General features: G+C 43.7%; 1 protein-coding gene across 3 annotated transcripts in view; it reads right to left on the bottom strand.

Annotated features, from left to right (window-relative positions):
- Window positions 1–6,867: 6,867 nt before the first annotated feature.
- The window catches only part of Cad74A (cadherin 74A), a 106,817-nt gene continuing 99,803 nt past the window's right edge, over window positions 6,868–13,881 (bottom strand). For all 3 annotated transcript variants that reach the window (XM_065441368.2, XM_065441369.2, XM_065441370.2), the window contains exon 41: window positions 6,868–12,717. In XM_065441368.2, coding sequence (XP_065297440.1) covers window positions 12,630–12,717 — 88 coding nt within the window. In that variant the 3' untranslated portion in view covers window positions 6,868–12,629. The remainder of the gene's footprint in view (window positions 12,718–13,881) is intronic.

Below are 13,881 nucleotides of genomic sequence, written 5' to 3'. Positions count from 1 at the left end.
AAAAAAAAGAAACGCGTGGTGTTGCCTTACATGCATGGATTGTCACACAGAATAAGAAAGACAGCTCAACGCCATGATGTTTAAGTACTGTTCTTCGCTTCGCAAAAACTAATGTGCAAGAGCGTGAACGCAAGATCCAAAGAAGGAAAACCAAGTGCTACATTCTGTCAGACTAAGCGCGTGAAAAGGTACGCGGAATGCGCTATAGTTTACCAAATACCGCTAGATTGCGAGAAAGTGTACGTTGGGCAAACCGTACGCTGCCTAGACAACAGGGAGCACAACTACACGTGCCAGCTTCTGACAGCGCCTAGCAACTTGGCTGCGCACTGCGAACAGTGCAAATGCTCTCCGCTACTTGAAAGCACCACAGTCATCGGCACATCAAAAACAATAATGGAGCGAGAAATATGGGAAGCACTTGCGATAGCAAAAGAAAAAGAGGCGTGAGTAAGCATCCGTCCATCGCGCTTATCGAAGCTCAGGTCGAGTTTGCCTGGGCAAACTGGTGCAAGTGAACGATGTTTTTTTTTTCCGGCCCAACGCATCACCACAGGTCGCCACCTTGTCATATCTTTTTATATCTCCCCCAACCCCCGGCCACATCGCCTTGTATATAAGCGTGTTCTTTAACAGTATTAAACAAGTTGGTAGTTTGCGCCACGTACGTCCGCGTCTTGTTCCTTACCTTCGCCAGTGTAACACTAAGCGTAATACAGTCATGAAAGTACAAGACAAAACACTGCCGGGATTTATTCGATGGGGATGCAGGTGTTCTGATACCGGTATAGGTATCGGTTTTACGCCCGTGCCGCACAATTATCCCGCGAAAGCGCCGCAGAGGTACGATATAGTGTATCGTTACACCGGCATATAGTGCAGGCGTATACGTCGATTACTGCGCGCAGCATGTAACATATCGACAACCCGCTGAAGATCTATCGTATTGGCAAGAGATCGCTCGACCGCAAGCAGAGCTAGGTTGCTCAGACGGTTATTCGTCATCTTGCTGCGAAGTCTTGAATCTTCGAAGGCACGAAAACGTGCGCTCGCAAGATGATGACGATGCCGCTATCGTCACGGCGATAACACCTAGCTTGTACAGTTCGTGGAAGGCTAGTTTATATTCTCACAAGACAGCCACCAATTGCAGCAGTCTCTCTATCTTGCACTTCCTTTCGTCTTCGATGTGCTGAAGAAGTTTCGATCGTTATCAGTTTGCACTCAACTTCAACGCTTTCGATGTCGCATGCATGCATAGTGCTCGGTGAAAGGCTTGCGTAAGGAGATGTCCTTAAAGTTCTCACTCCGGGGGTTTAGGGCGCTGACTCCGCAGAGTACATCATTATTTCCCGTGAACAGTCCAGTCATCTCCGCAATCAGTTGGTTCAAAACGGGTATAAAAACTTTGACTCTGAATGTTTCCATTGAATCGGGAGACTTCTTCAAGGGGCGGTCCTTCGCTCAATACACACTGTTCTATATGAAGCGGAAGGCGCGTCATTCTCTGCTTTTCTCTTTGGGACACCCCGTTCTCCTCAGAAATACTGCAGGTTTGCGCCCAGACACTGTCATTTTGCGTTCTGCGATTTCATCATTTCGGAGAACTCGTCCATGACTGAGCGTGCATTGAGGAATGCTTGACTAATATTGCAGCCTCTACTTTGAAATAGGTCCGAAAGAACCTTAAGGCGGCTGAGTACCTTGCTAGATAGGCTTAAATGGAAGAGAAACATGTTCATTTGCTCAAGTAGACCCCTAGCTTATACGTTGCCCGCATGTTGCTTGTAGCGATGACTTCGGCGAGACGTGCAACGATAGCAGGAAAGTTTCCCATTGCCGCTGTACAAGCCGCTATCTGGCCGGCCCATCGTGTATCATTGAGACGCTGCAGCTCTATCACTGGCAAAGACAACCTTTTTTTCACATCTACGTACCGAGATTTGATTACAGATCCCCATCAGGAAAACATGGAGGCATTCTAAAAGAGCGAAAAAATTCCTCGCCAGTTTTATCACCTTGCAGACATTCACGACGACTAGATTGAGGCGGTGGTTCATTCAGTGGACGTACACACTGCTGGCGGCACTTCCTGCATGAACAGCGCCTGGAGGCCCCTTGAGGTACCGCTCATGACATTCGCACCACGATACGTTTGAGCAATGCACAGCTGAGCATCAATGCCGCAGCGATTCAACGTTTCCCTTACGTAGCCCAGGAGTGACCTTGCATCCAAGTGCTCAGTGTTGCGGAACCCAAGAAACCGCTCAAAGACAGCCCCGCTGACGTAGTACCTTACAACAACTGATAATTGTTTAGTCTTGCTTAGGTCCTTGGTTTCATCGACAATAAGTGCAAAGCACTTGGAACTTTTCATCTCTCCCTTTATACTTGTTAATGTGATGTGGCTGAAAATTTCGAGGAACTGGTCTTCTGTCGAATGACGGACGTACATCGTGTGCTCTGCTCCACCATTCAGTTTTTTTCCGACAATGTGGTCATATTTGCCAAACAATTTCAAGAGGTCAACGAAGTTTCCCTTTTCACTTGTGATACTTTCATCATAGTCCCTCTGAGGGATTCCCCGAACGGCAGTGAATCGCAACATATCTGCCACTCTTGCTATATAAAGGCGATTTTCCTGCACCTGTCTGGAGTACCCGTCGCTGAGATGTATTGCAACAGGCTTGCTCTGCCCTCCGGACTTCATATGCGTGTGGGAAACCCAGACATGGCAACACTTGTGCGCAAGTGAGTTTTCATGCTTTCTGAAACCAGCATCTTTTTCTAGGGCTTTTTTTTTGTTACTGTATCCACCGTTGACAAATGCAGATTTCTCATTGGCACCAGTAGACAACATTCTGCAAGGGTAAAAAAAAGCTGCTTCAGCCTGCGCGCTGTACTTAACCAATGAAATAGGCGGTAACAGTCCGAGTGGACGCTTCTGCTCAATTTGCCGTACTTAGATGGAAATGGGTTCAGTATTGGCATGTGTGGGTGACTTCTATAATTTCGAAATGTACAACTAGCTTGCATGGTCGACATACATCCGAGGCGGTGAATCCGGTTGCAGAATCAGGTTCATCCCTTTCTGCACACGTTGCAGAAAGCTCGTCGCACTCATTCCATTTGCACCAATGAGGAACGACAAGCGCCGTTAGAAGTTGTTCTGTACACAGTCTCTTCAGGCGGAATCAAAACGGAGCGCCGAGAGGGATTTTCTTGTTCATCAACCCTGATCATGAGAAGGAAATTCACAGAATAAAAATTGGTTGGATCGCATACGGCAGACATTGTCAGCTTTTGACTGGAAGCTTACCATTATCATTGGAAAGGAAAGTGTATAATCAGTGCATTTTACCGCTGCTGACATATCGGGCGGGGACTTGGAGACTGACAAAGAAGCTTGAGAACAAGGACCGCGCAAAGAGCGTTGGAACGAAGAATGCTAGGCATAACGTTAAGAGACAGAAAGAGCGGTTTGGATCATAGAGCTAACGGGTATAGTCGATATTCTAATTCACATTATGAGAAAAAAAAATGGCTGTGGCTTAGCTAAGGTTAAGCCCAGGATGCGAAGCATACTAGCCTTTATTTTAGTTGTTGAACCACTGTTTAGCCTGGTGAACTGCTGTTGCTTGGCTATATTTGGTTCGGCTAGACGAAGAAACAACTCATGCGCTACTCTGCTTCGCCTTCAAGAGTGGAACGCGACAGCGTTCCCGTCGACCCGCCAAGGGGTGTAAGACTAGGGGCTACGGCGCAGCGACTACGCGCCCCGCATTGGACGCGGTGAGCGTCGAGCAACGCAGCGTTCGGCACGGCAACGAAATGTGCGCCTGAGCAAGCGACGCACGCCTGAGCCTTAGAAACAGCTAGTTTCTAAGGCAACACCGCATTCACTAAAGGCGCTTTTGTACCGCTTTGAAGCATCGTACTCGTGGCTCAGTGGTAGCGTCTCCGTCTCACACTCCGGAGACCCTGGTTCGATTCCCACCCAGCCCATCTTGCAAGAGTTTAGCCAAAGACACCTAGAAACAAGCGCAGCTGCTTATATACCGCCGCGACGCCGCGAGCGACGGCGCGAGTTGGAGCCCCGTTTCTCTTCTGTCGTGACGTCACGGTGTCACGTGGTATGGCATGGGGTCAAAGGTCACTGAAGGCGACACCGCCGCGCCTGAGGAGCTGGGTTGAGCTCTCGTAATATGCTTCGCATAAAAAATGGAGCTGGGCAGGCCATGTAACGCGCAGGTTAGATAACCGTTGGATCATTAGGGTTACAGAATGCGTACCGAGAGAAGGGAAGCGCAGTCGAAGACGGCAGGAGACTAGGTGGGGCGATGAAATTAGGAAATTCGCGGAGGCTAGTTGGAATCGGTTGGCGCAGGACAGGGGTAATTGGAGATCGCAGGGAGAGGCCTTCGTCCTGTAGTGGACATAAAATAGGCTGATCGTGATGATGATGATGGAGCATCTCCGAATCTCCCATTGTTGAAGCAGAAAGCTAGGTGGGGATGCATTGTTGTTTGGCCCAATTGCTTGCAGTCGAAAAAAAGTCGGTATGCACCTTTTTGCTACATCCTGAGGCAAACCAAAGGTCCCGTGGCGTCGACCACAGGTCGGAGCCTCGTCCGGCGGCGAGACGGGGCTGGCGCTTCTTCCTACACGAGTACTGCTTGGAGGCGAGCAAACAAACTGGCTGAAGTAGTTGTTGCCACCGCTACAGTGAAGTGGAAGGCTAGACGGGTGGGTGCATGCAATGAGCGCAACGGCCGCGCCGCATCGTAAATGGAGCGCCCAGTGGCGATCGTAGCTGCGGCGCTGTCGTCGCTCACTACAGAAGCTCCCGCTACGTCTGAATACGGCGAAAAGCATAGACGTTTACCAGAGGCAACCTACGCCATTCATCACTCACCTATCTAGAAGTCAACGCAGCTTTGACGCCGACCGTTGAAGGGTGAAGAATAGACCCTCTAGCTGAAAATGACAAGTCGAAATAACCGATGAAAGGAGCTCAAGTCGACGGCTACCGATGAACAGCGCCGGCCTTGGATTCCCAGGTTACACATTTCATACCATCGGAGGCGGAGTTCGGCGGAACGGCGTGAAATCCTGGACGGGATGTTGCGACCGATTCGACGTTTACTATTAGCCGCGTTACAGTCATCAGGGGTGCGATCTTGTACGCGTTCCAAAATAGAACGGAGGTGGTTCGTTCCACCGAGCCAAATACAATTCGTCAATTTGAACCTTGCCGAACGCCATGACGTCAATTGTGACGTGATATCTGCTGTCAATCAATCCGTGTCGTCTGCTATCGGACGAACGGAACAGAACATACCGCCTATTTCGTTACGTAAAGAACGAACCGCCTCCGTTCTATTTTGGAACGCGTACAAGATCGCACCCCAAATTCCCTACTCTAGTCGTCTAAGGAATACGACATCACCGCTAATTATCGTCAATCAAAGCAAACAGCACAGTAAGCTTCGCCCACATCGATTCCCACAGTGCGTGGGATCTGCACAATTTTTCCTTCATTCCTACTACCGGACGTACTCGTCTATGGGCCTGGTGGATTCTTGGCCCAAACGCCATTTCGAGCCGCAACACTCCCGAGTGCGTCGGCATTCGGCGCGCGTCTTTACCGACTAGGTTCGCGGAGTGTCGTGGCGTCCTGCAAGGCGGGTGGCTTACCGGGTCTGAAAGTAGGCAGTGCTGTCCCGACGGTTTTGTGTGTGAAAAGCTGTGGCTTAGAAGGGTCATGGCCTCTCAACTCGTTTGACCTCACTTATTACATCCGAGGCAAGTACTTGCTGGTTCACGCAAGCAGACCGAACAACGAACAGCGGCCCATTTTTAAATCTGTTTAGAACCCTTCGAACCAGTTCTACCTTATTGCGGCAGTTCTCGCTGTATTTCAAGCACCTGTTAATATCACAGCCGCGAAGATGATTGCTTGTGATGGGAAATTTTCTAAATTAATTATGCTTAAGGCCTTTCTTTGTAAGCGGCGCTGCTTTCATGTATCTGCCATCACATCAAGGCTAAGTGGCGCGCGCCGCCACCGCCTGATTCAAAGGGTTGAGCCTCAATCATCCATCCATCCATTCATTCATTCATGCCTCCAAATTCTAACATCAAAATTGTCATTTTTTGTCGCGCTGCCTACCTTGGGTACAGTGAACTAGAATATTTTCAATGTTCTAGTTTACTGTACCTTGGGTGAGCTTTTCGGCGCTCTTTGGGGGGGGGGGGGGGGGCTGACCTTAAGCAATTAAAAGGTTTCATATCCTGTTACTCTATGACATTGGCGCACGTAATAAATTACGCTTTTCCGGAGCTTGCCTGTTGGCTTCATCACATCGCTCGGCACTCCAGTGCTGCAGTGTCGTATCATCGCTTCACTTTTGACTGTTTTGTCCAGTGCCCTTGGGACACAATACAAGCAAAGAGCCTCGAGCAGCCAGTTGCGTGGCAATTTTGCGTGCACTTGCGGGCTTCTCTCCCGCTCGGAAAAACTTTTATGTAGCACGTACTGAGCAACAGAAAGCTTTATCGGATTTTTCTTGTCGCTCTACAATTTCATCATTGACACTTTTCATCTAAAAATAATATTTGAGAAGTTGATTAATTAATTATGACTAATTATCTCATTAGGCTGAATAAGAAAAATTTGAGTATCTCCAAGCGACGGCAAACAATAACTTGGTTCTGTCCAGCTACGTAGCATTCATATATTTTTTAACTCTGGCTAAAGTTAGCTGGGACACCCTGTATATGAACACACACACCCCATAATTCAATTTGGGACAAATCATTTGGCTGGCAGACAGTTTGATAATTTTGTGAAAAAGAGAATAAGAGTAACAAGCAGTAATCAGTGCTGTGTTTTATTCAGAGTTCCGTGAGAAGTGTGCACAACACAACAAATTACATCACTGCAACACAAAAAAATGTTGTCTTTACGATTTCAAGAACGAAAAAGAGTATTGAAATGTATTTGTGGCACATACAAAAGCTCAAGCATTGATAACACGTAGTACTAACAAACTAATGCAGCCATAATAAATGAAAAATGTAGCATTTAATTCCTGAATTCACCCTGGCTAACTATACAGTCACATTAATACATAGTGGTATGATGCCAGGAATGCAGACACCAGAAAAAAAATACTGGGAGTTGAAACTAGTACACATAACAATACATACACTACCAATGTCTGTAAAGCATACACATAGTGAAGCAGCTCAAAGAGCTCAGTGTCGAGTATGTTTTGATTACAGTTAAGGCACTTGTTTGCATCACATTGCTATGATTGAGATACATTGCTCATTACACATAGCTGCATAAGAGATGTGCATTATTAGAAAATAAATACTGAATCACACATTTTAGGTAACGTGAAGACATCTACAGTGTGGCACTGCTGTGCACTGCTGTTGGAGGCACACACTGTCTGATGGCAAGTAATTAATAAACAAGTCATACATACAAGCACAGATCCCTTTTTACATATTTACAATGTGCATGAATAAAAGCAATAAGTCACAAAGACAGAATGGTCCTTTGAAGAAGAGGAGGCAGAAACAACAGCCAACCACAGCACTATGCCTGTGACTATGTAAAAAACCAAAGAATTCTAGCAAACATGCATTTGTGCCCACATGCACACACAAGAAAACTTTTTCTCTTCTGGTTTCGGAACTAAGCAACTATGAGAACAGAGAAAGCAAAGGGGCTACCCTGAAGAATTCTAGACTGATAATTACTACTTGAGGAAAAACTGGTCCGTAGACACCATTACACTGTAAATTGCCAGGAACGTATTTTATTCCAATAATGTTGGCCCTTCACTTCTTGCTTCAAGGCAAGTTTTGTACATGTGAATGACAACAGCAAAGCCACCTTCCGAGGTCTGCAAAGCTACATGCTTGTATTCGCAACAACTCAAGGCTGAATGCTCTCAGCTATAACTGACATTCACAGAGTTTCGGCCTGCCATATTTTCATTTTCTCCTCAAGATTCAGTTGCAATGCAAACAAATATGCATGTCCAAACTGTCTGCACTGTTTTACTTCCAAGTTCACACACACACAAAAAAAAGCTAACTTCATTTTATAACAATCAGAGAGGCTGGCATAGTATTCTAAATGTGCTTGTAGCCCTTAGCATTAAATACAGTGCCAATGGCTTTGTGCAAATGCATATATTTCCACACAGTACCTCCGGGACCACAAGCACACATGCAAACCAGTTCATGAAGCAAGCAGAATATGAAGCATAGAAACAGCATGCTGCATAATATTTGAATACCGAAGCTGTAAATTAAAATATGAGACACAACATATGGAGCTACCACAACCAGGAAATATTTCTAAGCGTTTACAACAGAGGGCAGTTGCTCATGCTTGGTAGTAACAACTGTTCTCATTCATGTACAGTTCTGAGGCTCAATTATGACAGGAGACACTCAAAGTTTGACTTAAATTTTATGTTTTGAGAAAAGCCCCAACCAACATCAGGGTCCTGTACATATTAGAACATTGCGCTACATAATTACATACTCGTAAGATGAAACTGCACAAGTTCCAATAAAAATGTTCATGAAACTGACACCTGTGTAAACTTATACTGGAGACGCATGAATCTATTGAACAATCTGTGTAACTCATATTAGTCCATTATGTGGAGCAAGAATAGGCAGGAGGAGAAACTGTCCCCAATGGTGCCAGCACAAGTGGGTGACCAAATGATGTCACATAAAGTAAAGGTACAAGAAAACATTAAGCACAAATCATAGTAACTGGTAGCATGCAACACAAGAGACAAGATCATGATGTGCCAGCACCATCTATACCAGATGATGTTGACGTGAGACAGGTTCTCATGCTCAGAGTATTTAAGACATTACTTGGTAATGCCACAAAATGTAGTTTCTTATCTTGACTCTTGCTCTATGGCTAAGTGTTAAGAAAAGGGAAGATAACATTAAGTTTATTTTTTGGCAGAGAATACTGCTCATGAGATCCTCAGCAATAGCAAATAAAGAAACCAAATTTCCACAGAAACTAGTGCAATACTGTGATGAAAAAAACCATGCATGTAAGTTCTTGTGTATTTTAATGAGATATACATAAGGTAACTTTAAATTTATAATTGTTGATCATTATGTATTAAACCAATTCTGGGGCTCCGACACAGATTGTGTTGCGTTTACATTTGATGTCGACCACAGCGTCCACAGCATAGGTCCCCTTAACAGCTTCGCCATAAAATATGCCATCAAATGCGCAGGCACCCCCCGCCCTGACTGAAGCAATGGGTGGCCACCTGCTTGACATACTATTTTACGCAACTGAAACTAGTCAGCTACAATACTGATTTTAGCTAGTTTTTGCATTTTAAACTTAAACTAATTATTTGCAAAGTTTTTTGCAGCACCCAAGTTTAGTGGCATGGAAAGTGGTTTAATAGACACATTCAACATGACCAAATTTAAAGAAAAAAAGGGGGGGAGGGGGGGAGAAAGAATTTGATGCCAGAACTCATGCAGAAGGTTCTGAAGAAATCGAGATGTATTACCAAGAAGTTTCACAACAAATAGAAACATACAATACAGAACTTGCGTACAAAACCCTTGAAGTCTTAGCTTTCACAGAAGCAGCAGCTTATGTAAAACAAGACGTTGAAGCAAACGTTGAAGCAAACGTTGAAGCAAACAACTTCATAAATATCTGACAAACTTCCATCGTATGAAATTAGGCCAAACAGTAAATGTTAGATATTTAGCTGTGATATGCCATTTAAGTACATTCCAATATTTGACCCCTAATACTGAATCCGATAAAGAGAGAATAGTTCTGTAATGTTAGATCTACAAGAAGTTTCTGAAAGCGGTTCCTTCCAATATGAATGCTTAGCTGTCAAAAAGCTATCAAACCCAGTGCCGCAAGGCCTAAGACCTGTTAATAATTAGCGTGAAAGTACTGCCGCTAATGGTGGCTAGCTAGAATAAAAAGGCAGTTGTCTATACCTTGCCAGCAGTATTTTTTATACGGTATGTGGGCTCAGTTGTAATTCTAAGGTGTCAACATGAGTAGTGGTAGCAGTTAAAATAGGAACATGAATACTGTTCATTGCATATGAGGTGGGGGGGGTCAGTCATGCAAGTGGGCCTGTCTATGTGGGACAGAAGAAGAAGAAGAAGAAAAAAGAAGCAAAGGAAGAAAAAACAGATCACAGGTTGTCATACTCGTATGAAAGCACAAATGTCTTTGATAGCTTGTATTTCTTACTCTTTTTTTTTTTCATGAACATCCGACGACACGCTTCTGTCATTTTCAAAATCGTATTACGACTCTATGTTACCAAAGGTCATTAGAGCCATCAGGCCTGCACAATGGACAGCAAGTAAAGTCTCCTTATGACAGGTCCTCTTACAGCTACATTTCCATATAAATAATTCACAAACATACCGAAACACAAACAAAACTATGGCGTAAAACATACAACACTCAGCAACACTGTAGCCTCCAATGACATGCAATGGCTAAATCACACCATTAGTTTGAAGTCCATTGACTTGGGAAACTTTTGACACTTCTCAAGCCCTCAACATAGTTGACAGCAGTAAAGTTGACATGACCTACGTGGTAAGGCTCAACATGAAGCCTTTTGGCTACTTTTATATTTTGTATAAAAACATCAGGCATAAGAGAAAAAGCTGGCCTAAGTGTTAAATGAGAATATGACACCATCTTTCAAAGTCCATTCTATGGCATTGTTTACAGATGTTCTGATACATATCAAATCACATTCTCAGAAATCTGCAGCATCAATATTTGTGTGCATGATAGGTTTGCGCTGATCACAAGTGAATTTCGCAAGAAGAAAAACTCAACAGGTGCACACACATACACCACAAAACGAGCAATGATTGCCTGGCAAAAGTGCCTCTGTGCAGTTCACAAAACAGATCATTCATGTCTCACGACTGTGACACTGTGTTCATCGCATCATTAATGGATACAAATATAAATGTTCATCTAGCCAAAACTTCTCACTCGTGTGAGTTAAAATTTCATGGTGGTATCTGGCACTAAATTTTGAACAATATCAAGTCTTATAATGCGATTCACCAAGATAAATGAGAGCATATGTCACTTTCCTACAGTTGGGGCTCAACAAACATATACAGCACACTAGGCATACTGCCTGTGTGCTGAGAGACGCCAGCAGGCTATGATTGCTAATAAAATAAAACATTTGCTTGAAAATTGGCTGTTCACCCTTCTAGGAACAGCCAGAGCATTACTCATTGCACAGATTTTTTTTTTACAATTTTGGGTAAGTTTTGCCACAGCATATTTTTTCGTATTGGTTAATAAGGCAAGCACTCCCTAATACCTGACACTTTACAAAACCTGCTAACACTGTGCCATCTCTGTGTATAACTTGATTAATATACATCAGGTAGGAATTTAAGCAGAAGCACATTTATACACGTCTCTACTGGTGATGATGCAATTGATGTGTCACTCTGAACATATCGACCCTGCTGAAGCAAAATAATGGTGTTTGATCCTGTGCTCTTTCTTTGCTTTTTCTATAGTCAGTGCGAACATGGTGTAAATATAAGACATTGCAATCAGTGGTATCACAACATCTCAATGTAGCAAAAGGACATCATACTGCTACTAATGCGCTGCAAGCGAATCTCACTTGTGCTAAACTGGTCCCAATAACAACAAAGTAGTTTGCATATAAAGTAGGCACCAAGTATGCCTTCCAAGGGATAAATTAAAATACCATGAATAATGTCTCAGGGCAGACAACACTCTACTGTGGTGCCCTTTCTTTTTCCACCAATATAGCCCAAGTTCAATAAAATTAATTTACCCCATAACACTTGATAATTTCCCTTTGGTGAGAGTTAAATGCATTTTATGTACTGGGTTTTTATATGAGTTCCAATAAAAAAAAGCTCAGCATGATGACACTGACTGTATTTTTGCTACATTTATCTTTAACTTGTTTACACAGAAAAGCACAACCACAAGATTCTTAGTTGAATTAAATTATTACAGGTCGGACAATGCACAATATGTGTTACAGCTAAGTGAAATGCCCAGGTAAAGCTACTTATAACTGCACTCTTGGAGGAAAGGTATTAGGTATTGGCATTAAGCGATGACATGCACACTGCCGAACATCTGAGCCAGCGATGCATGCAATAGACAGAAAGGTTTGACAGTAGAAAATGGCATTAAACCAATAAAGATCATCATGGCATCATCACCTGCTCCTGGTGCACAAAAACCAAACAACCACAGCGCACAATTTCTAATAAAGTTTTCTGTAAGCATACATGTGCAAGAACATTCACTACTGTTAAATTTGTGGCATTGAGAAGGCAAAAAAAAAGCCAAATTATGCTCAACAAATCATATTTTGAAACTATGTGCAGCCTTAGTTTTCAATGCGGCCCAAGATCACGCTTTAGCGAAAGCATACGTGGTCACTTTGCAACAAATACATTAGCAAGTTCTGAACTATCATTTTTGAGATGCAGCATATCAGATGCAATCAAAACATTGGTAAAGCACACACTGAGAGGGAACATTTTCACCTCATTGTTGGGTAGCTTCTGAATGACATAGCATCTAGTGCAGGAGCTCGGTTAGATTCCTGCCACTCATAGATACGCTGATGGCTGCAAAGAAAAAGAATGCACATACAAATACTGACATAACTACATCTTCAACATTTTATGCATAGGCACTGCATTGCATGCAACTTGTGAATGCATCTTGTGAGTACTTCTTAATGTCCAAGCAATGGTTTTAAACAACAGAACTCCAAACTGCTCTTACAATATATTATTTTACAAACTGTTGGTTCTGAAGCACTTTCCAAGGAAAGAGTTCCCACATAAAACATTTTCAACAGGTAAAATAAAGTGAAGTTACAGGCATTCAATACAATTCAGCTAGGCTCCCCATTTGTTGCCATAATTAGCCTTTAAGGGGCCTTCAAACATGTTTCTAATCAATCAGAGAATGGCCTCACTATTAAAGTACGTCTCACGAATCTCATGGCACAAAAAATTTTTGAAGCCTCCAGCTACAGTTAAGTGGAGTTATCGCACCGATACCTGGCTTTCTCTCTATTTTTGTCTCTGCTAGCCTGCTGGAAGCTACACAGTGAAGAAGCCAAGAGAGCAAAGCCCCGGCCAAACATTGAGTGTCGCAATGGCAAAAAGGCTTATTGCCGCACCCCATGGTGGTCGTGGTAGACTACACTACGCAGCCCACCACTGCCACCTTGGGGGCCAGACACAGCTGGCACAGCTATGCGCAGTGCAAAGATGAAATTATTTTTTCTGTGTTTTTGAGATCACAGATATATATTCTTCATTTATTGAACTCAAAATTAGCTACTATGTATTACTGAGAATACTCTTGCGAACATGAAATTAGCCAATAGTGTTGGTTAGCCAGATGCTTTCGATGTGGTGACACCGAGGAAGCGAGGCCAAGTAATTTTTCACTGTGTTTGACACAAGATTGTAAATTCCGTGCTGCATGCAGTGCAGTAATATTTGGCTCACATGTTGACAGCAGCTTCTATGACAGATCGATAACCTTTTCTTACTATATTCATAAAGTGTTTCACGGCCCCTTTAACATTCATCTGTTTCTGCAGCTGATAACATTTCTAGGCTGCGGGAGGCATCAGCCTGCATTGAAACCTCTAGATCAAGACATTGCTTTATTTTTTGTTTCCATTTCTGACCTTTTTTTGAAAATGAACTCTCCCCCCCCCCCCCCTCCCTACAAAACTGTCCAAGTACTCTATGCCTGCCCTCCAAAATATT

This window comes from Dermacentor albipictus, chromosome 1, assembly GCF_038994185.2.
Source record: "Dermacentor albipictus isolate Rhodes 1998 colony chromosome 1, USDA_Dalb.pri_finalv2, whole genome shotgun sequence".
Taxonomy (NCBI): Eukaryota; Metazoa; Arthropoda; class Arachnida; order Ixodida; family Ixodidae; genus Dermacentor; species Dermacentor albipictus.
Note: the sequence above shows the minus strand (reverse complement) of the source record. Positions and strands in the feature narration are given on the sequence as shown.